The sequence below is a fragment of the Vespula vulgaris genome, chromosome 19, assembly GCF_905475345.1.
Source record: "Vespula vulgaris chromosome 19, iyVesVulg1.1, whole genome shotgun sequence".
Lineage (NCBI taxonomy): Eukaryota > Metazoa > Arthropoda > Insecta > Hymenoptera > Vespidae > Vespula > Vespula vulgaris.
Genome location: NC_066604.1, coordinates 2,514,243 through 2,537,113, shown reverse-complemented (window position 1 = coordinate 2,537,113; position 22,871 = coordinate 2,514,243). Strand labels below are relative to the sequence as shown.

Sequence of the window (22,871 nt, the reverse complement as noted above, 5' to 3'; positions counted from 1 at the left end):
TACACGTCGACTAAAAGTTCTTCAGATCTCTCATCCATAAAATTAAGTTTTTCCTTGAAGATATTAATGTAATAGTTTCTTTTACTATATCGATTGAAGAAATATTCGTATTTGTGTGTCTATATATTACATGTATATGTGTTTGTAGAAAAACATCGCGCGTGTTCGTCGAAATCGCGAGAAGCTCGAGATTAATGTTAGCAAATCTTACGAAAAGTTGGTTTATATCGATGGAAACTCGTATGTTCGTTCTGATAAATCGGTCTTCTTGTTTGATGACGACTCATCGACGCTCTCGGCGATGGCTTTCGGACGAATATATTTTGACTTGTTGAAAAGGAGAAGTTAGAAAGAAAGGAAGGATCATGAATGAAAATGAGAAAATCCATATATATATATAGATGTCTACTATACAGAGAGGACTAAAAGTTGCTAGGTGATCAAAAAACGAATCAATTACTCTTTTTCTAAAATCACCTAGGAACTTTTGGCCCGTCCTATATTTAGATATTCAATCGTTTTCAACGGGTGGACCACCCACATCGCACCCTCCTTCCCTTCCCCAACTCTCCACGTATTTCAAATACGAATTCATGTGTAATGGCTGCTCGAATGGTTCTTGCACGTTACCGGAACGGTAGAAAAAAGTTGGGCCGAATAATGGGGTAGGAATTCAGTTTCAGTTAACGGAGGGACAGGGGATTGTTAGAGGGCAGAGTCGGAAGAAGTGGATGAAATTCACAAGGGGAAGGAAGAAATATCTCACGCTGGATTTCACTGCTATTTTATTCTGTCGGACCTCGTATACCGCTACCATCACCACTACTACTGATGCCGCCACCGCCATTACTACACCGTTACTACTGTGCGTTAGTATACAGACTGGGACAAAGAGATGATAAGGAGTTTAAGAATGAGACGTAAACGTTTTCGATAATCTAGACGAACGATTCCATGTATTCCAATGTCAGAGACTTGAAACATTTCCTCGAGAAAATATATATCATTAATCGTATTCTTACAAGACTTCTTTTTAAAAACGTGAAATGCAACTTTAATGGACAAGAAGTAATAAGATTTAAGAGAGAGAGAGAGAGGGGAGGTAAAGAGAGAAGGAACATTCTTTAAGACTCCACTATTTACAACTTTCAATTAAGAGGAGAGCGTCGTAAAAATTGAGTCTACTCGAAATATCGAACGTATTTTTTGTATAGGCAAGAAAAAAAAGAAAGGAAAAGACTAAACTCTCTCTCCTTCTCTCCCTCTCATTCACAAAAGTGACTTAATAAGCGTACTTCAAAATAAGTGTCTAATCGTTATGGTTCGAGCCCTGTATCTTCAGTGGTTCTACGTTCCGCGGAATTGATAACATAAATATTGCGCGAGACAGTGGCCATAATTTATCGCCATTGTAATGACCCTTAATGTTCATGAGTAGTTCGGCTACAAAGCCCTCATAACTCTTACGCGGAGCAAACGTTGCTAATTTTCTTGCGCGACCGTCGTTGCTTAGGCTGCCTTTACCGTCTCTCTTGCCTTGCCTTGCCTTGCCTTGCCTCGCCAACTTAAACTCGACCGTTTTCTCTTTCTCTCGCTCTATCGTTCTTTTTCCAGAAAAACGTAAATTACATCCCGAAAAAGTGTAATCATCCTCTCTACTCTTATCTCATACCGGCATTGCGCTCCTCCTCTTTCTAGCAACGTCCAAGGACGTTGGATGATCGACGCTCATTTTCCAATTCTAATCTCACTTACGTTTCCACGTCATTCGTTTTCCTTCTGATTATTCTATTAACCTTCTAGAATAATATCTAACAACCGAAACTTGTTATTCCATTTCGTTTAGAAAGACAATTCATTGGCATTTTGTATTTAACACTTTTTCGTGATTTTTTAATTAATTATCAGTAACCATTCAAGCACGATTGGTAATAAAAATAATCATGTTATTCGTTTTGCTGAACATGATTACTCTTTGAAAATATATAAGTTATATTTAATAGTAGCATTACACATGTAACAATATAATTATACCTATGACTTTTACATTATATATAGTTTTTTCTTTTTTTACAAATTGGGTTATAAGGAATTAAAGTTATTTAGTTTAAAAGAGGTCGAAAGTGTAAATTAACGCATGACTCCCTATGAACACATATCGTGGTCCTTGTTTTCAGTAATTATTACAGGAATCTATTGAATTCCCAATCAGAACGTAATAATCAGATCCCAACGATCCAAATCGTTCGATGACAATAATCCATCTGTTTGTCCTTTATTTTATTGTTGTGTATCTATCTATTTATATATATATATATATATATATATATATATATATATATAAAATATACATACACATGTACATAAATACACACACGAACATATACACATACATTCGATCATAATAATTCAGGTCCTTATTTTCAATCGGTTCAACAGTTTAATCAGCTTTACATATAATTCCGAAGGAGAGAGAGAGGAAAAGAGAAAGAGATAGAGAATATTTTCCATATAATCGATCTTTCATTTGCAATTTACGCATCACAAAAGTAGTAGTATATTTCTGGTTTGGTTCTGGCGAATAATAATAAAAATTCATTTAGGAAGTGGGAGAGAAAAAGAAATGTTCAATCAGGTTGAAATTGATTGAAAAAGAGTTAAATACTGAATTTCTGTTGATTTCAATGATGATTCAGTTGTTTCGTGTCCTTTTAACTTGATTCACGTGTGAAATGCTGGATAAATTTTGGAAAAGTTTTCATCGATATATCGTCAAAGATATATTTTCAATAAATCTTTCTCTCTTTCACTTTCACCCACACACACTCTCTCTCTCTCTCTCTTCTACGCACAATCTAGATTATTTATACTGTGAATCATAGACGGCATTTGCATGTAATATAGCAGAGTTTGTCACGCATCGACACGATTCATGAGACTCGTCTCGTTGAGCGATGAGTGGCAATCTGGCAAATAGCAACCACACGTTTAATGTGTGGTCAGATGACCCTTTGCTACTTTGACAGGCACGGTAAATGGTGCAATTGGTACGCTACTCTACATACACACACACGCACGTACACACTGTTCAGTAAAGGTAGACATGTTCATCAGAGACATTCCTGTGTTGGTACGTTAATTCGAGTGTACGTTTTGAAGAAGAAATGAATTTGTTCGTTAGAACTCTAATTGACTTTGATACAACTCTAATAAATTCCTTTCTGATATCGATCACTTTTAATCGTGATAAGAATATTTTTAGAGGTAGATGAAAAATAATTTTAGATACGTTACTTCCTTTCCTTTTTCTTTTTTTTTTTTTTTTGAACGTTTTTTGGTAATTTCATTAAGAAATTAGATATCTAATCGCGTAGAAAATGTCGATCGTATCGAAGCTAGATGATCGTCGTAACCTTAATACTAGAGAGAAAGAGCGAGGGAGACTTTACATGTATTATTATGATATTATATTGTACAAAGGACTAACACGTGTGACGATCTTTTAGCGACTATAAGTACATGTGTATATATATATATATATACTCGATGTCCTAATTTTCTTCTTGAGAAAAATCTGATAAGAAATTCTTGTAGAAAACGTAAGATGATCTACCATGATTATATTCAATGAGATAAAATCATGATAGTAGGTTAAAAGAAAACGTAAAAGAAAAGTTTTTACCATATTATCTTCTTATTTTTATCTAAGTATAATGTCTATGATTTTTTTCCTTTCGTTTCTTTTCTTTTTTTTTTTTATATATATATGATTATTTTTTAAATCGTAAGAAGCACTCGCTGGCTAGAATATTAGGAATATGTTTTATCGGTGAAAGAAGAGAGGATGCGTTACACCAAGAATAGGAAACAGCGCGCTAGCATTTCTCGCTCGAGTTCCTTCGAAATGGAGAAAGAAAGAAAAAGTGAAAGAAGGAGAAAGATCGAGAGAGAAAGAGAAAGAGAGCGCGTAACAGTGGTTGGCTCTGTACTATTGCCAATAGTAAACCATACAGCGTATAGGAGAATCGGACGTTCAATATGCGGGCCGCGTGGTATCGAGAACAGTTTAGCGATCTTTCACACACTTACTCCACGAAGAACGTTTCTTCTCTATCCGCGAAGTCGATAGGAGACGAATCACGTTTCGATTTTCTACTTGGATTTATGACGACGTATGATGGATGATGGGCGTTAACACTTACAAAGTATTAGATATATATATATATTATATTATACTGTTGTGCAGAAAAATTTTATTAATGAAGAGAAAGAAAGATAAGTGTAGTCTTGTATAGTTTGTGTCGTAGCTGTAATATTGAAAGAAAATATTTGATAAGAATTTTTATCGATCTAGATTCGATTTATATTCATTGGCGTATGGGAGAAATTAAAAAAAGAAAAATATCTTCTTATAAAAATTTTTATTCACTTATACTCACAGATGAACAACAAGTATATCATTGAATTCAATCGAAAATCGCTTACAAATATGATGGTAGATCTTTAGGATTACATTATGGAGGATTAACGTACACATATCAAATGACTCTACTATACCATTTTCGTATGGCTTAGTATACTTGGAGTTTCATGGATCCTGGACGAAATCCGAAGTCCCTATTATAAATTACATATGGATGACACGTGTCCTTCGCACGTACGTCTTCTCGAATCTCCTCTTAAACCATCATGGTAAGAATATCGGCCTGTGTCCCGAATAATTTATGACTTAGCTAATTCGTGGGTACCGTACCGTAACATAATATAGCATAGTATACCATGAGTTCTATTCCTTCACGGTCCTCTTAACGTCGCGATTTGTATTACGTCTATCGTAAATGTTTTCGAATACCGTCTCGGAATTATGCGTCTACATCCATCTTGAGCGGTGAACGTGAACGTTACTGTACTATTTAGATCCATCCTAAATATTAACGGACGTTTCGTGGGTTATTCCCGTGCGAGTAACGATGAATAAATTATGAAAACGTGCGAAGAGCAAATTTCAATGTCTCCTTGTAAGCTCTTGTGTTCCGTAATCGTTCGCCATAACTATCTTATATTATAACAAAGGGGAAGGGTATGTATTTAAACTTTATCATTAAAATTTCTGATAAGATCATTATTCTTTCTTAAGAAAATTACTATTATTATTCATTATTGTTATTATTATTATTATCATTATTATTAAAAGAGAGTCGAGATATCAAATATTTTATTTTATTTTATAGTATACGATTGTAAATCATTATATCGCGCTCTCTTAGAAGATGATAGACAAGCTGTAGATGTATCAAGGAAGGAGAGATTTCTAAAGGTAGACTTTCTCCCTCTCTCTCTCTCTCTCTCTCTCTCTCTCTCTCTCTTTGAGTTTCGAACGAACTAGAGAAGGGACAGAACTGATGAGACTTCCAGGTGAAGACCTCGAGGATCTTACCGAGAAATATACCGATCGAGTCTAATCCGTAAAAGAGGTGTGCATAGGTGTGTACCGATGCTCCCACGATACGCGCGTAATCGATACGGGATCGGTCACAGCTGTTCGCGGCACAGAGATAGAGAGAGGGAGAGAGAGAGAGAGAGAGGAAAAAGAGAGAGAGACAGCAAGAGGAGAGAGTCCTACAAGCGCTTCGATTTCCCCAGGCGCAACGGAGCAAGACATTTCCTCCGATTCCAGTGCCATCCACTGGCCGTAGGCGTCGCGATGTCGTCGTAGGACCGAGTTGAGCTGAGACGACCTTTTCTCTCTTTCCGCATCTCTATCTATCTATCTATCTATCTCTATCTATCTATCTATCTATCTATCTATCTGTCTGTCTGTCTCTTTACTTCAGCTACTCTATCTGCCTCGCCACGTTTCACTTTTGCCTGTGTACAGGGGCCAAGTTCTGATACCCGCGGTGTACCAGTACCTCCAGAAGCACTGGCTCTCCTTCTAGTCCTACCTACGATCGTGTTCGAAATGGAGAATCGGTCTGTCGTTACCCCTTGGGGTACCACCTACCCATGCTCGCCATCATCCTCTTCGACGACGCAGAACGTTTCCGATGGCGTTACTGCTTCTCCCTCTCTCCCTCCACTATCTTCCATACCTATACTATGTAGTTTCCTCTTCGCGGCAGATGGTGGTCCACGACTCTTCCCCTCTCCTTCTCTCTTCTCTTTCTCTCTCGCTCTCCAAGTCCAAGTACCGAAGAAGAAGTAGTTGAGTGTGTACGAAAATTGTTGAGAAACTTTACTTTCAGTAACGGCATTCCGCTTCTCTCTCTCTCTCTTCCTATTCCTCTTTCCATGTACTCCACACTTTAGGCACCACCAGGCATGTAACTTTTAGCCAATGTAACGCAGCTACTCCTTTAAAGGGGTATGCCTTATGGCTTCTTTGAAGATACGATCTTAGACGGTCAACACAGCTAAATTTTCAATCTCCCTTTCACTCTCTCTCTATCTCTCTCTCTCTCTCTCGTGTTATTATTGGAAGATTTTAACAATTTTTATATTACTTTGTTGTTGTCTTCGCATCTTCTTTTCATTCCATTTCTACTCTCATGTCGCAAAACGTGAAGTAATAGGTAAACCATACGAGCCCCTTGTGAATAATTCCCCATACGTTTTAACTTTCTTTTTCCGTTTCTTTATCTCTTTCTCTTTCTGTACACGTTGTTCTCTACGTAGGATAATTCGTTAATGGAAAAGAAAAATAATGGAACCCAAGGTATCGTTGTTTTCATCTTCTATGGTATCGTATTCCTCCTGAGTCTTCTCGATGTACCCTTTTCTTCTTCTTCTTCTTCTTAAAAGAAACTCGTTTCTCTCTCTCTCTCTCTCTCTCTCTCTTTTTCTTTCTTTCTTATCATTTATTAATCTGACTTTGTACGATCATCAAGCATTGAAAGTGGTCCATTATAGTTCTTTTTCTTTCTCTCTCTCTTGCAAGTAGAAATAAGAAATTTTAATTGTTTATTATTAACTGTCTCAATGGAATTATCCGTCTTATATGTTATTTATTTATTTATTTATTTATATCTAAAAGAAAAATGAGAAAAACAAACAGCGATTAGATGACATCCTTTCTCTCTTTTATTCTTTTTTCTCTTTCCCTTTTCCTTTTTTTTTCTTTTTAATACTCGATCACAACGTTTTTCTATCAACATGATTTAAGGTAAATTTCCTTGTGTAACCACTGGAAGCTGATTTATCGTTCTCACTTCGATCCGTATCCGAGCATATATGAGATCGTGAGTAACTGTACCATAGGGAAGGAATTCTTCCTCAAATATTTATGGAACAGACGCGCGCGTTCGCTCAGCTCGGTCCGATTTCTTCTTCTTCTTCCTCGATGGATAAAAATCCATAGGCACGTTACATATAAAAAGACACCGAACGTGTACAACAATGACGACCGACCGGCCGACCGACCGATCGACCTAGAAGATTCACAAAATTTATACTACCGATGTAATTCCAACTTCTTTTATCCTTTCACGCTCATCTTCAGTAGGATATTCACATTGCAATTTCTCTCTCTCTCTTTCTCTTTCTCTCTCTATCTTCTTTTTCTTTTTCATCTTCGTTTTTCTCACAGAGACTCTAAAGAAATGTGAAAGGGAAAAAAGTAGAAAGAAAAAAGAAAAAATATGAAAGGAAGTAGGGAAAGTGTGAGGCAAATCGTTTTCAAAGATTTTCTACGAGTTTCCTAATAGTGTACGACGAAAAAGAGAGAGAGAGAGAGAGAGAAAGGGAGACGAAAAGAGGAGGAGAGAAAGAGAGAGAAAGAGAGAGAGAAAGGCATGAGACGAAAGCTACGGAGATTCCTACGTGTATCCCACGTCTCGTAAGGGAAAGGACTAGGAAGCATCCTGCAGGGATTTATGAGGATGGGAAAAGTGGGAGAGAGATAGATAGATAGATAGATAGAGAGAGAGAGAGAGAGAAAGTCGAACAACCAGCCTATATTCTTCCGACTTTCGAAGAGAACGAAATCTTTAGGCACGCGACGCGTAAGACTACCGCACGCAGACATCGCCCATTTTGCTGAGATGGGAAACAACGCGAGAACTTAAGGAAGAGTATATAGCCAAGACGTGCCAGAATATACATACATATATATATATATATATATATATATATCGCCCAGCAGGCTAGCTTTCTCACTCGGCACAAGCTGATTTATTTTACGCCGACAACCGAGTGCCGCCTACAATTTCCAAAAGTCAGCAACACGCCTCCAAAGTAGGCGCGTCTCACAAATATATATGTATATGCATTTAAATTGGTATGGGTATGTGTACGCGCGTATAGTCGTTATCTATATAGTTGTATGCCAGAGCGAAGGCCAGAAATTGGACTCAAATTTTTCGGACTCGATTTTGCTATACATTTTGTTTTTTTTTGTTTTGTTTTCTTTCTGTTTTTTTTTCTCTTTTAACTTTTTTGTGTTGCTCATCTCACGGGTTGAATATAGTTTCTACATGTTAGTTTCAGATTGAGAAATAATGTCGATCGATGTATCTGTGAGTTTTATCGGTTCCACTCGTAGCATTGAATGAACTTCATTTTATATATGTGTATATATATATATATATATATATATATATATATATAGTATATATAGAGGTATTATCGTTAAGAATTGAAATGTTCTTCTCACATTGATGTAATTAAGAACGTTTAAATGCTTAACATTCGAGACGATAGATTATCACGGGACAGTGATTTCAATTTTTCTTTCATCGTTGAAATTAAAAAAAGATAGATGGATAAAAATGATAATCGAGAAAAAAGAGAAAGAGAGAAGAGAGAAAGAGATAGAAAGAGATCGGCGAAAAAGTAATTCGATGCATTATAATTGGATTAGAATTTCGCATAGATTTATGCCTCTCTCATTAAATTAAATTCGTAACGATACTCTTTCAACGCGAAATGAATTTTCGGCTACAATAATTCCAGACAGCATATTGAGAAGCACATTATTTTAAGTAATCCCATTAGTACGTTCCCACATCATGCCGTTTAATTACACTGTTCCGCTCCACCCTACGGCCGTGCGGAAGGACATTTATGAATTCCCGTTTACCAGAAAAAATGAAAGCTCTCTGAGCGAGCGCTCATAGAAAAAGGTTAAAAATACTACGAATGCGTTTTCAGAACAGTAGGGGTACAGCTAACGTATAGATGAGTCTTTCTATGTGTGCACTTTCTCTATCTCTCTCTCTTTTTCTTTCTCTTTTTGTCTCTACCTCTATCTTTGTCTATCTGTATCTCTAGTGCGTACATCTCTTTCCTCATAGAACATTTCTATTTTATATGTATGTGTATATATATATATATATATACGTTTTTTGTTTTCTTTTTTCTTTATACCACTGAGACTTTCCTTTATCCTACATCATTTGATCCAAGTCCCGAACGTAAAAATTCCAATATAACATTAGAAACGTGCACTTAGCTCTCAAATTCCGAACGGAGTCAAGTAAAATGTGTAAAGAAAAAATTCTTTATATTTATGTATGTACCCCCGGAGACACGCTCGTCTCCTGCTGAATCTAAAATACTTCTTCCCGTTTTCTCTTTCTCTCGTTCTCATTCTCTTTGGTTATTCTTTTTTTTCTCCTTTTCCCTTTTTTATTTACTTTCATTCTTCCCTTTTAGATATGTAGCCGCACGCGAAGACAAATAATTCGCATATGTTCGCTTTTGAAATTAGAACGCCATAATATCCTGCTTGTGTCGTCACGTGCCGTCTCTGAGAGTAAAAGGACGAGAATAATACGATGAAGGAAAAGAACAAAAATAAAGAAAGAGAGAGAAAAAGGAAAGATAGAGAGATAGAGATGGAGATAGAGAAAGAGGAGACTCGTGAGTATGCCTGAAAAGATGGAGAAGAAGGTGGAGGTGGTGGAAGAGAGAAGAAAAGGAGGGGGAGGAGGAGGAGGAGGAAAAGAGGAAAAGAGGAAAGAGAAAAAGAAGGGAATGAAAGATGCCGTAAAGTCGTCAAAAGTTTTCAGGATCGGACATAACTTTCCACAGTCGGTGAAGACCTCTCCTTCCCCGTAACGAGAATACAATCCCTTCCGTTTGTTTTTTCGATGTCTACCCTTTATCCCTTCGTTTCTTTCTTTCTCTCTCTCTTTCTCTCTCTTTCTTTTTCTTTCTATCTTTTTATCTCTCTCTCACTTTCTTTCTTACTTTTTTCCCTATTCCCATTTCATATTTATACGAAAAACATTTAGATATATATTTTTTATGTATGTATATATATATATATATATATATATATATATATATATATATATATATGTAAGAAGAAAACAAGAATACTGCGTCGTAGGAACGACGTATCGCTTCCTAATTTTCTGCTTACGTCGTTTCGTACTCTGGAATATGCGTTAGTCGTTCCAATGTGTGTGTGTGTGTGTGTGGGGAGAGGGCCAAGATCATTAGTTAAAAACGTCAAAGACAACGACCGAGACTCCCCCTACTCTCTCTCTCTCTCTCTCTCTCTCTCTCTCTATTTCTCTCTCTCTTTCTCTTTCTCTCTCTCTCTCTCTCTCTCTCTCTCTCTCTCTCTCTCTCTCTCTCTCTCTCTCTCTCTCTCTCTCTCTTCGTTCCAAACCCCATCCTCACCTACTCTCCCACCGCCTTCACATCAGTACAGTTAGTTGCACTTCGCACAATTTGTTTTCACCCTGCGAAATTACAAGAATCGAGGAGAAGAAAAGGGTCGGAAACTATTTTCGGGAAAGCTTAAATGTTTTTTTTTCCTTTTTTGCTTTCTTTTTTATATATTTCTTGTGTTCCTTTCTCTCTCTTTCTTCTTCTATTCTTTTTCTCTTTCTATCTCTCTTTCTTTCTTTCTTTTCAACTACGTTGATTCGTTCGTTAGTTCAGGTCGAAAGTCGCGGTCGTAATTAGATGAAAATTGATAATGTCTCTCTGTTGAATTCTGAATTAACAATCGGGTGATCGAACTCTTCCAGGACGTCGGATTCATACTAAATTTTATCGATTATTTGCATGCAAACTCTCCTGAGAGAGAGAGAGAGAGAGAGAGAGAGAGAGAGAGAGAGAGAGAGAGAGAGAGAGAGAGAGAGAGAGAGAGAGAGAGAGAGAAGAGTCGGTACGACGACGATGTCACCGTGATAGAAAGTCTATCTATTTTCAATGAAATGAGGTCGTTTTCTTTTCGATTTTCTTGTTCAAAGTATGGACCCCCTTCAACATATCACAGTAGAACTCTTCGATTACTATGTTTGTTTTCGCGAAAATGGTGATCCTGGATTATCACGTTCTATCTATATATTATACAAATATAAATGCATTTAAATAATGACGAAGATATGTTACCTTCTTATTAGAAACGATTTATCCAAAAAGTGATTTATTCAAATATATATACACACATACAGTCGTACATGTGTGTGTGTGTGTGTGTGTGTGTGTGTGTGTGTGTGTGTGTGTGTGTGTGTGTAAATGATTAGTTATTATATTATTAATGAGTAAGGTAAGAATATCGATTAGAATTTCTCTTAACCCCGATAAATATACAATTAAAAGAAAAGTAAGAAAAATCTGTGGCGGTGTCCCATGATGAAAACGGTAATGGAGATTTGTATCATCAGGGCTGTGTCGTTGAATATTGGATACGCGGGGCGGCGGAACGATGATATTCTCTTCAAACTATGCAGACCAAGTTTAGAAAAGTGATATCGCCTTCGCAGTTGTGTAGATGGAAAGCGGTGTTGGAAAAAGGTGGTACCAAAAGTGGGCGGAAAGGGGGAGGAGGAGAAAGAGGAAAAGATATTACGTATTTCAGAATACGTATTAAATAAGTTTTGGGAAGGCAGTATGTACCGTACGTTGAGGGGTGAAGTAGTAGTTCATGACATGGATCTTTCCGAGGATATCTGTTGAAAGGAAAGGAATATGCTCTTTTGCTACTTCTTCTTTTTCTTCCTCTTTTTCTGTTTCTTATTTTCAGCATTCAAAGAAGAAGAATATTTGTTAGTCGTTCGTCTTATCGACGGGCTAAACAAAGAGAGTTGGATTCGAATCGATTCGTTCTAATTTCATCAAAGAGAGAAAGAGAAAGAGAGAGATACGGATAAATAAAGACCATGTATATATATATATATATATATATATATATATATATATATAACTATTACATTGGCAGATGTAAAATTTAAAGTATATTCGATTTCAAATAAAGCAGATTGTTCTTATTTTGAACGTATAAATCGACGATTATAGCTTTCTTTTTCCAAAGCCATCAAGTTGAAATGAAAAGAAAAAATAAAAAAAAAGAACCGACTATTTGAAATCCGAATACCTTGATCAATTTTCTTTCTTTCCTTGTTTCTTTCTTTCTTTCTTCGATTTTTAGTTCGAACACACATAAAGAATGGTTACGGAATGGTTGTTCATTTGATTCGAATCAATTCACAGAAATAAAAGTTACTCGATAGTTTATTCTTGAAATCGAAGAAGAGATCGAATAGAGATCGTATATACTGGTGGGTGTGGCAATAACTTTATCACCTTGTATATCCCCATGCCGTTTAGAGATATAAAGAAACTACACATAATTTTTATTTTAAATAAACAAACAAAAATTTATATAATTATAATAAAAATTTTTATGATTTCATTACGGTTACGAATGACAATTACGGTTACGTTCTTTCTACGAAAAAAAAAAAAAATTCTAGTTAAAAAATTAGTAACAAAATCGATTTTATTATAACAATATTATTGCAATATTTAAATAAATAAAGAATAAATTTTGCTTTAAAATGGTCTTTGAATCAAGTCTCTACGACTTTTCGTTCCGAAGATATCGCCTGCGAAAGATTTCCATTCATAATTCTTATAGTACAGCTGTTCGTAGTAATAGTATAGTAGTAGTAATTCGATCAGCTGAGATGCGTAAATTCTCGGAATTTATATAGGTCAGTGTGTCACTGGGTCATATGAATGAAATTATGTAGGTCAGTAGGACAACGTAAACCTCTTACATTTATACGGGAATAACTCCGGAACTAAAAATCGTAGAAACATCGTACAAATATCGTTTTAAAGGGTAGAATATTGTTTATTTTTTTAACTTATTGTTAATAATTAATAAACAATTTGTTATAAACAATTTGTTATAAACAAATTCTTACGAACTAAATTCATCTTATTTTGCTAAAAAAATAATTCTGATTGCGACTAATTTATAAAATTACAATAAATTAATAAATTGTTAATAAACAAATTATTTTTTTTATTGTATAAACAATTTTTTTTTTATTATAATATTCATAATGTATAAGTATAACTCCGGAACTAAAAGTCGTAGAGACTTCAAACAAATTTTATTTTGATTTGTGGAACTTTTTACATTTTTTTAACTTATTGTTAATAATTAATTAACAATTTGTTATAAACAATTTTTTTAAACAAATTCTTTCGAATTAAATTCATCTTGTTTTGTCAAAAAAGATTCAATTGCAAATAGTTTATGAAATTAGTTAAATTAATAAATTGTTAATAAATAGATTATATTTTTAACAAAGTAACAATTTTTTGTTTATACAGCAATATCTCTGGAACTAAAAGTCGTAGAGATTTAAAACAAATATCATTTTAACGGGTAGAATTGTTTCTATGTTTTCAACGTATTGTTAATAATTAATTAACAATTTGTTATAAACAATTTGTTATAAACAATTTGTTATAAACAAATCTTTACAAACTAAATGCATTTTATTTTGTTATTTATCAAATAATATATATAACACAAAATATTTATCTTATTTTTTATTTATCAAAGTTATAGTCCCACATACAAAGTTATATATTATATAAGAACTCTTTTCTTATACTTTGTTACAGTTGAATCCATGCACGTGGCAAAATGGTAGAGACGCAAAAGGCCCTGCTATTAGTAGTACTGGCTGTTCTGGCCTATCCAAACGATATTTTTGGTAAGTTTGAGATCCTATTAATTATTTTACGTATATTATCGTATCCTAATTGTTAATTAATCGAAGTAAGTATAAATCCAAGTGTAAAGAAGAAAAAAAATAAGGGAAAAAAAGAAAAGAGAAAAGTAATTTTTCTTCTATCGAAAAAGGGGCTGAGAGAAAGAGAGAGATGGAGAGGGAAAAAGGGAGAGAGAAAAATAAAAAGAAAAATGATGAAAAGGAAGGAAAATATAATAAAGCAGCTAGAGAAAAATAAACGTCACAAGAAGACGGCGTTGAGAACTCGCTAATCTACGTATTTGTGTTCGCCTCGGTTTGAAAACACTTCTCTCTCTTTCGCTCTTTCTCTCTCTCTCTCCCTCTCTCTCTCCCTCTCTCTCTCCCTCTCTCTCTCCCTCTCTCTCTCCCTCTCTCTCTCACTCACCCTCTCTTTTTCGATTGCCTTTACTTGTTCTTTTCTCTCCTCTCATTTATAAGCTTTCATCCTGCGTATGACGTAAATCGAGCTTAGCCGGAGTCAATTACCTTAATTTGTTTTACTCTCTTAAGTTTATCTTATTTTTCGGGGTAACAGTCTCGAAGATCTCACGGCTATTGTCGCTTTCACTCATAATACTTTTCAATCCTATTACTCGTGCTATATGAGGTAAATAGGTCAAGCTTGCCTCTTCCTCTCAGACGAAGTATCACGTTCTATGTCAAACTCTCTTCCCTTCTCTCTCTTTCTCTCTCTCTCTTTCTCTCTCTTTTTCTTTCTCTCGTTCATGAATTCCTTATTACGCGTCACTGTTTTCTCTGTCCTCTGAGCCCTTTAATTAAGAAAGCTCGCTTTTGATTCTTGTTTACAAGCTTTTAATTCGATTTTTTCGAGTGTCTCGCCCGAAGAGGAAATATTTTTCGGAAAAATCTCGAAGAGGAGAGGGAGAGAAAGAGTAATCTATGTTCGAGTAAAGTCTATCTTATTTATGAATAAATCAATTCTTTCTCAATGTGAAAAAGAACGGAAAATAACTTTTCAATATTTTCTATCGATAATAAGGTATTATCCTTTGCTGATTCAAATGAGTTTTATTTATTTATTCTTTTTCTTTTTAGATGCTAAAGGGCCAAAAGTTTCTGAGTAATTTAATAAATGGATTGGTTTTTTTCGAAACTTTTTATAAATACATTTTTTGTTTTCAGACTATTTCAATCGAGGCATATAGTTTTACGATGCAACAGTAATTAATTTTTATAATCACTCAGGAATTATTGGTCCACCGTGTTCATATATATATATATGTATGTATAGAGAGAGAGAGAGAGAGAGAGTTTCGTGAATAACCGCACTTTTACCGATATTTTTTATGTAAATCGTATTTATTCGTCTTTTTTATATCCCTATTCAGGAGGTGCTTATCAACCGGAATTTGCTGGCCCCCTTACGAATTTAACGATATCACTTGGAAGGGATGCGACCTTCACGTGTCTAGTCAAACATTTAGGAGGATACAGGGTAAGTTTCTTTCATGAAATCGATTTAACAAATAATCATGTACACACACACACATATATATATACAAGAAATATTTAATCGTGCAAGTAATTGTGCAGTAAAAAGATTCTTAGAACTCGTTCTTTCATATTTTTTTTCTTTTCTATTTCTTCTTCTCATTTTTTAATTTATAAAATACACTCTCGAAATTGTCGACAAAGTCATTTTGGTCCTTCCACTCTGTCATTATGAGCCATATTGTTCGTCTCTCCAGTTTGAAACACAACCAGTAAGAGGACACTGTACAACAAGTATCTTCTCAAAGTTCAGCTTCTAGTTATTAAATAGAAAGTCTCCTTATACTACACATATATACTTTGGATATATACATATGTATATATATATATATATATAGTACTTTTTTATTATTTATTAAGACGAGATATGCAAAAGAAATGTTATACGCACTGTACATACAAGGTGAGCTAAGAGTTCTTAAGATCATAATTTTATACAATCTTGAAAAAAAATTACTTTATAAAAAGTCTCGAAAGGAAGTAATTGATTTTTTTAAATCACCTAGAAACTTTTGGCCCACTCCGTGTGTGTGTGTGTGTGTGTGTGTGTGTGTGTGTGTGTGTGTGTGTGTGTGTGTGTGTGTGTGTGTGTGTGTGTGTGTGTGTGTGTAGAGAGAGAAAGAGAGAGAACTTTAAAGAGGCTCATTAGTTAAATGAACAAGCTAGAGAGTATCTCGTACGTGCGTGTATTTCAATGTAATTTACGTTAGTTGTGCATAATTATATGCGGAACGACGAGAAGGATCTTTCTCTTTTTCCTTGATCCTCTTTGGTGCTCCGGTTATTGACGCGCTTACACGAGTGAAAGGATCTTTAACTCAAAAAGATTATCCTGGCCCTTGGTAGACAAATCTCTTAGCTCCTACTTAGGTTTTATCCAAAAAGCGTTTGCCCCTCGAGCAAACTTCGTCTTCTTTCTTCGTCTTTCGTCTTTCTTTCTTTCCAATAGCGCAACAGGATTTTCTATATTTATCAAGATATATATATGTAGTATCAGTATTACATAGTATATACACAGTATTTTGATATTTACCAGAGAGGATCTTAAATCGTGATCCAAAGTAATAATTAGAAGTAATAACTCCTGCCATAACACGTGCAATCATAAGCTTTCGTTTTATCGGTGTAATGATCGCAATGAAGAATCTTTGTATTACATACGCAGACAGAAACGATAATCTATCTAGTAACATCTAGTAACAGAAACAAAAAATAAAAATCAAAAAAAAGAAGAAAGAAAACGAAAAGGAGAAAATAGAAGTAGATGAAATAGGAGGAAATTCAAAAGAGAGGAAGAACGTATAGAAAATTTCAATCGAGCGATCGCGAGTTATAAAACGAAAGGACGAAACGTTAAAGCTTAAGCTAGGAATGAAAAGGATTTTTCGAAATAAACCAAACGATTTTCTCGTTCCATGATATATCTACCTATATCTACCACGAAGTTTTCTCTCTCTCGTGTATCTCGGGGTATGACTGAAGATAAGAGAGAGGGGAAGAGAGAAAGAGAGAAAGAGAAAGAGAGATAGATCTCTTCGGGATGATACAAGCGTACGTTATCATTACACGCTGCTCCAACTTTAATTTCGCGTTCTGCTGATTTTTGGGCAGGTAGGCTGGGTGAAGTCCGACACCAAAGCGATACAGGCCATTCACGATCACGTAATAACACACAACAAGAGAATTTCGGTGTCTCATAGTGATCATACCATATGGAATCTTAATATAAAGGCTGTCCAAGTAGAAGACGAGGGTTTATATATGTGTCAGATTAATACAGATCCGATGAAAAGCCAGGTAGGCCAGCCTGAATGAATTTTACATATTTTATTTATCTTTTATTTCAAACCCTATCAATGGTGTAATAATCTCATTGATGTTTTTTTATTATTATTATTAATATTACTGTATTATTTTCTTTTTCTTCTTTCTTTTTCTTTTTTCTTTTTTTTTCCTTACATTTTCCTATATCTGTTTTAGACAGGTATGCTGTCAGTCGTAGTACCACCTGACTTTGTATCAGAAGATACATCCAGTGACATTAATATTGGAGAAGGTGGTCAGGTTAGCATATAATTATACAATTTATTAGTTTGTCCAGAAAGTTCATGTAGACTATTCTTCCTTATCAAAGAGTCACAACGTTGAAATAAATTTTATGAAAAAAAGGAAATATAAAAATATAAAAAATACGTATAGAGAATTGATCAAAATCCCTAATTGAAGTGTATGCATAAAAGGTAAATGCTTTTGGTATCTGTATACATGTATTATAATATACAGAATAGACAAGTAGGAGGAACTTTCCGAACAACTTAATACTCCATAGATCCTTACGATCATTCCTTTCTCTCTATTTTATCATCCTGCTCGTTTCGATTGTTTTCGACTCGGGTCGAACGTAACGAATATGACCAGATAGTACATAGGACTATTAGCATAACGCAATAATAAAGTCTATTCTATTTATAATTCCGCTTTCATAACACGTACAGGTGAAGTTAACGTGCCGTGCAAGAGGCATACCCCGGCCCCGCGTATCCTGGCGTAGAGAAGACGGCAAGGGTATTATAATTCGGGAGCCAGCAGGAAGTGCTTTGAACCAGAAGTCTCACGGTAAGATTTAATATATATCCTACCGTTTCTCCATGTAAAGTAGAATGTACGTATAATTGTGCTCTCCTCAGACGCAATCGTGCCACTCGTGAATATTCAAATGTTCTCCCTCTCTCTCTCTCTTTCTCTCTCCCTCCCTCCCTCCCTCCCTCCCTCCCTCCCTCCCCTCTCCCTTTCCCTTTCTTTTTCGTTTATAAGTACCTCCGGAATAATTACCAAGAAAATTTAATTAACTTTCTACAACAACCGATATCAACATTTTTCAAGCCATAGTTTAATGACTAAGCCTAACTGAGTCTTGATAAGCGATTTCATGAATGACAAATCACTGTGATTCCCCATTACCATCCAACCAACCTGTCTCTAGACACACACACACACACACATATATATATGCCATATTATATTTTATATATTTAGTTATGGCAGGATGATAATTAGCCGCGAATTTAATTTCTTTTTTTTTGTTCTTTTTATTTTTATTCCTTTATTTTTTTATTTTTTTGTAGAATGAAATATGACGAGGAAACGAGGTAACGCGATGTTGGAAACAATTAATACGAGATTTACATGCGCGTGACTTACATTATATACGAAAGAGAAAGAGAGAGAGAGAAGGAGAGAGAGAATACGGTCGATATATTCGCATAGGGAAGAAGTTTTCTCTTTAAAGATTCATAAAACGGTGAATCAGGATTATATCGATTATTAAGCTTCAGTCCTTTTTTAAATATGCATCGTCCTTTTACAATTTAGCGTTAATCGGAACAAAAAAAAATAAAGAAAAGTAGAATCGATACAAACTTTTTATTCTTCCTTTCTGTTCCGTTTTTTGTTTTATTTTACTTTTTTTATTCTTTTTTTTTTTTTTTTTTTTTTTTTTTTTTTTTTTTTTTTTTTTTTTTTTTTTTTTTTTTTCAGTGAACACGAATTTGTCATTCATTCAAAAAAAAAGTTCCAATTTTTATCTCTGGATTAATCTATAGGATAAAACAAAAATCCGTAGGTAGTCCCAAAGTTTCTAGATAATATTAAAGATCAATCCTTCTTTCTTGAGTTTTTCCTCTTTTTTGGCTAATTATTTTCCTTTTTCCAAATTATAACGAGCCTAATTACAAGCTTGAAAAGTCTCGATAAGGAGTAATTGATCTTTAAAATCGCCCAAGAACTTTTGATCTATCCTGTATATACTCTCTAAATAAATTCGCATATACATAGATAAGTTTATATAATTAGCCCTTTTTCCTTTTTTGAGACGAAGTTATCGAAGAAAGTTATTATAAACGTTATTATTATTATTATTATTATCATCATTATTATTATTATTATTAGATCGATGAGAGAATATTTTTTAGTTGAAGCAGGTCGTTCTCTTCCTTTCTCCTTCCTTCCCTACTCTCTCTATCTCTCTCTCTCTCTCTTTCTCCTGACGGTCTGCAAAGACTCCTACCGTTCTTTTCTTTTCTTTTCTTTTTTTTCTTTTCTTTCTTCCTTCCGGTTTTGAACCCGATGTAAACGAGGTACTTAGTATTCACAACGGCATGGTGTTACTAATGGCGGGCAAATTCCGTTGCACTATCAGACACAGTTGCAGCACGATGTATATGACTCGAGACATTGCGACACATGGCAAGGGCACTTTTATACTAGCAACGACAGTAGTCCCCCTTCGTTCAGTATAGCTTCCTCTATCGGACCACCGCGAGTACGATAGCACTGATTTTTCGGTCATTAACATGCAAAACACGTTTACCTTTCTAAATCTTTATGATTGTCCCACCAACACCCCCTAGCTCTCCCTTTCCTTCCTCCCATAAGTATAACGTGATAATTCTACTTATGATTAATAATATTTAGCGAAAGAATCGCTTGGAATGAAGTGGGAAAAGTATATAATGTTTTAAGATGAAAATTTGATAAATCAATTTAGTTTTATTATTAAGGAAATTACTAACATCTTCTTTTATAGTATAATGCTTGAGTATGATTAAAGTACGATGCTTGAAAATAAATAAATACAATTTATTTTTATCACGATGAAACATCCAATAAGTATTCTCTATAGACATTATAAAATCTTGCATATTTATTTCTTTGAGAAAAAGATGAGTACTTTAATTTTTTTTTAAGACAATAGGTATTGTCTTAAAAAAAGAAAGAAAGAAAGCAAAAAATACCCAAGTCTTTTACACTAAAGTACGTAATATTCTTTTAGCAGGGAATCCAGAGAGTCGAAGAAGAAATTTTCAGAACACGCGGCACCCCCATCGTCGTTTCGTAAGAGTAACGCGTTCTTGCTCTTTTTCCTCTCTTTAGAAAGGAGAGGAGGATGCTACTGTTCCACTCACGCAGGATCCTGAAAACGTTCACGTCTAACAGCTGTCCCTCTCCTCTTTTCTCCTCCTCCTCCTCCTCCTCCTCCTCCACCTTCTTCTCCTTCACGCTGTCGCGGATTTCAAGTCGCGGATCTTCTCAATTTAGCTGAAAATCTGACTTTGGTCTTCTACTTGAGATTACGTCCAATTCTAAACCGCCTTGTGGTGTGGCATACAAACACGAGCCGCTTTAATGAGCCATATACCTCGCGACGTCCTCCTCATCCTCATCCTCGTCCTCATCCTCCTCCTCCTCCTCCTCCTCCTCCTCCTTCTCTTCCTTCTCCTCGTCCTCATCCTCGTCGTCGTCCTCGTCCTCGTCCTCGTCCTCACCCTCACCCTCACCCTCATCCTCCTCATCCTCCTCCTCCTCAACGTCCTCTCATCGTTGTTGGTGGTGAATCACAAGGAAACTCTTGCACGGTTTAGCGGTTAACGCTTTCCCTCTTCTTGATGTTACCGTCGTCCTATCAACATTTTCTCTCCTCCCTTTCCTCTTCGAACTACTTAACAATGGAAAGCATTAAGGTGACTTAATAGTCACGTGCTCTCTTTCCCCTCTTTTCTTTTCGAATTTAAGCGAACGCTTAGATAAACCCGAAGAAAATCCTGTGTTCTCTCAAACTATTAGATTCTTTTTTTCTTTATTCTAATCGTTCATCCTATTTCCTTTTTCAGTAACAACTCAAACCGAATTTTATGGGGAGGAATTAAAGTTAACGAAAATCTCGAGAGCCGAAATGGGTGTTTATTTATGCATTGCTAGCAATGGAATACCACCAGCAGTTAGCAAAAGAATTTCTATAAACGTTCATTGTAAGTAATTAAAAGTGATCATATGTAGATATATATGAACCGATATATGATATAATATATATATATATATATATATTATATGAACCGATGATTATAAAAGTGGTGTAAGTTGAGATTATTGAAAAACATGTTTTGTTACAGGCTATTCTTTCAAAATTTTTTACATTACATAAAATAATTATTCGCCGTTTATGTTTGTCTAATTATAGAAAACTAATTTGTAAATTAATTCAAACACAAATGTCAAAATAATCTCAAAACGAAACATATACATGCATGTATATGACTTAAATCATTTTCTAATCATTTGTTCATATATTAGAAATTATTTTCATAGTTTCTGACATTTCAATTGATAATTACTTAGATATATTAATACTCCTTTTCAGTCCCTCCTGCTATTCATGTACCTAATCAACTAGTTGGAGCTCCTTTAGGTACTGATGTAGTCTTGGAATGCTACGTCGAAGCATCTCCTATGTCGATTAATTATTGGATAAAGGAAAAAGGTATAACTATGTTCGTAATTATTTGTTTATATATTTGTTTTATAACGTTATTAAAAAAAGAAAATTATTGAACATCAAGAGGACATATAAGTAATATAAAAAAATCATAGAAGGGAAAGATCTTAATGATTTTGTTAGAAAAAGGTTCACCTATCTTAGGAATATTATGTGTTTTATAATTGTTCCAATTTTATTTGGAAAGGTTCAAAAATTATTGAAAATAGTCTTGCAGTTTTATCATGATAAAATATCCAATTTTTTGGATATTAAAAAAAACAATTAGTCTATAAAATTACGAAAAGGAATAATCGATATTTAAAATCACTTAAAAACTTTTGGTTCTTGCTCTGTATAAGTAATGTAGAAAAAATCGTGAAAGAGATAGATATGTCTCGAAGATATTTCCTTCTTCCTCTTTCTTTCTTTCATTGTTTTGTTTCGGTTTATTTTGTTTTTGATGAACCTTGAAAGGAAGAAGGTGATTCGATGGATAAAGGTGATAAGATAAATGTTATGAATTTGATATCCTCGATAGACGACTTGTAAACAAATCTTGTATCCCTTCTCTCCTTTTGTCCGGAAAGGAATGATGATAATATCCAGTACGCAACACGTAGTCGACATGATCGAGAAGTCTCCGTTCGAAGTACGTATGATCCTGACGATAAAGAATCTTCAGAAACACGACGTGGGAACGTATCTCTGTGCAGCGAAGAATTCTCTTGGCGAGGTTGACAGCACGATTCGTTTGTACGGTAAGTGAAAAAGCTTAGCATCGAAAAGAAGATGAGAAGAAGGAAGAGAATAATGGAGCAATGTATCGAGAACGATATGTCTCTTTCTTTCTTTCTTTTCTTTCTATTCCTTTTCTTTCTTTTTCTTTCCCTTCCTTCCCTTCCTTTTCCTTCCCTTTCCTTTCCTTTCCTTTTCGTTTTTTTTTCTTTTCTTTTCTTTTCTTTTCTTTTCTTTCTTTCTTTCTTTTTATTTTCCATGGACAATAATGTTTCAGAAGATGTATCGTAGCAAATGTCTCT

The 22,871-nt window shown here is 34.8% G+C and overlaps 1 protein-coding gene across 17 annotated transcripts in view; it reads left to right on the top strand.

Annotated features, from left to right (window-relative positions):
• Positions 1–22,871, top strand: part of LOC127070939 (lachesin-like) — a 63,050-nt gene that overhangs the window by 34,737 nt on the left and 5,442 nt on the right. For 16 of the 17 annotated variants that reach the window (XM_051009569.1, XM_051009567.1, XM_051009572.1 and 13 more), the window contains 8 exons: positions 13,879–13,970; positions 15,359–15,465; positions 17,133–17,318; positions 17,502–17,585; positions 18,017–18,137; positions 21,191–21,328; positions 21,718–21,837; positions 22,422–22,592. In XM_051009569.1, coding sequence (XP_050865526.1) covers positions 13,901–13,970; positions 15,359–15,465; positions 17,133–17,318; positions 17,502–17,585; positions 18,017–18,137; positions 21,191–21,328; positions 21,718–21,837; positions 22,422–22,592 — 997 coding nt within the window. In that variant the 5' untranslated portion in view covers positions 13,879–13,900. Of the gene's footprint in view, positions 1–677; positions 866–13,878; positions 13,971–15,358; positions 15,466–17,132; positions 17,319–17,501; positions 17,586–18,016; positions 18,138–21,190; positions 21,329–21,717; positions 21,838–22,421; positions 22,593–22,871 lie in introns of all 17 variants that reach the window. The other variant, XM_051009557.1, reaches the window with a different exon arrangement.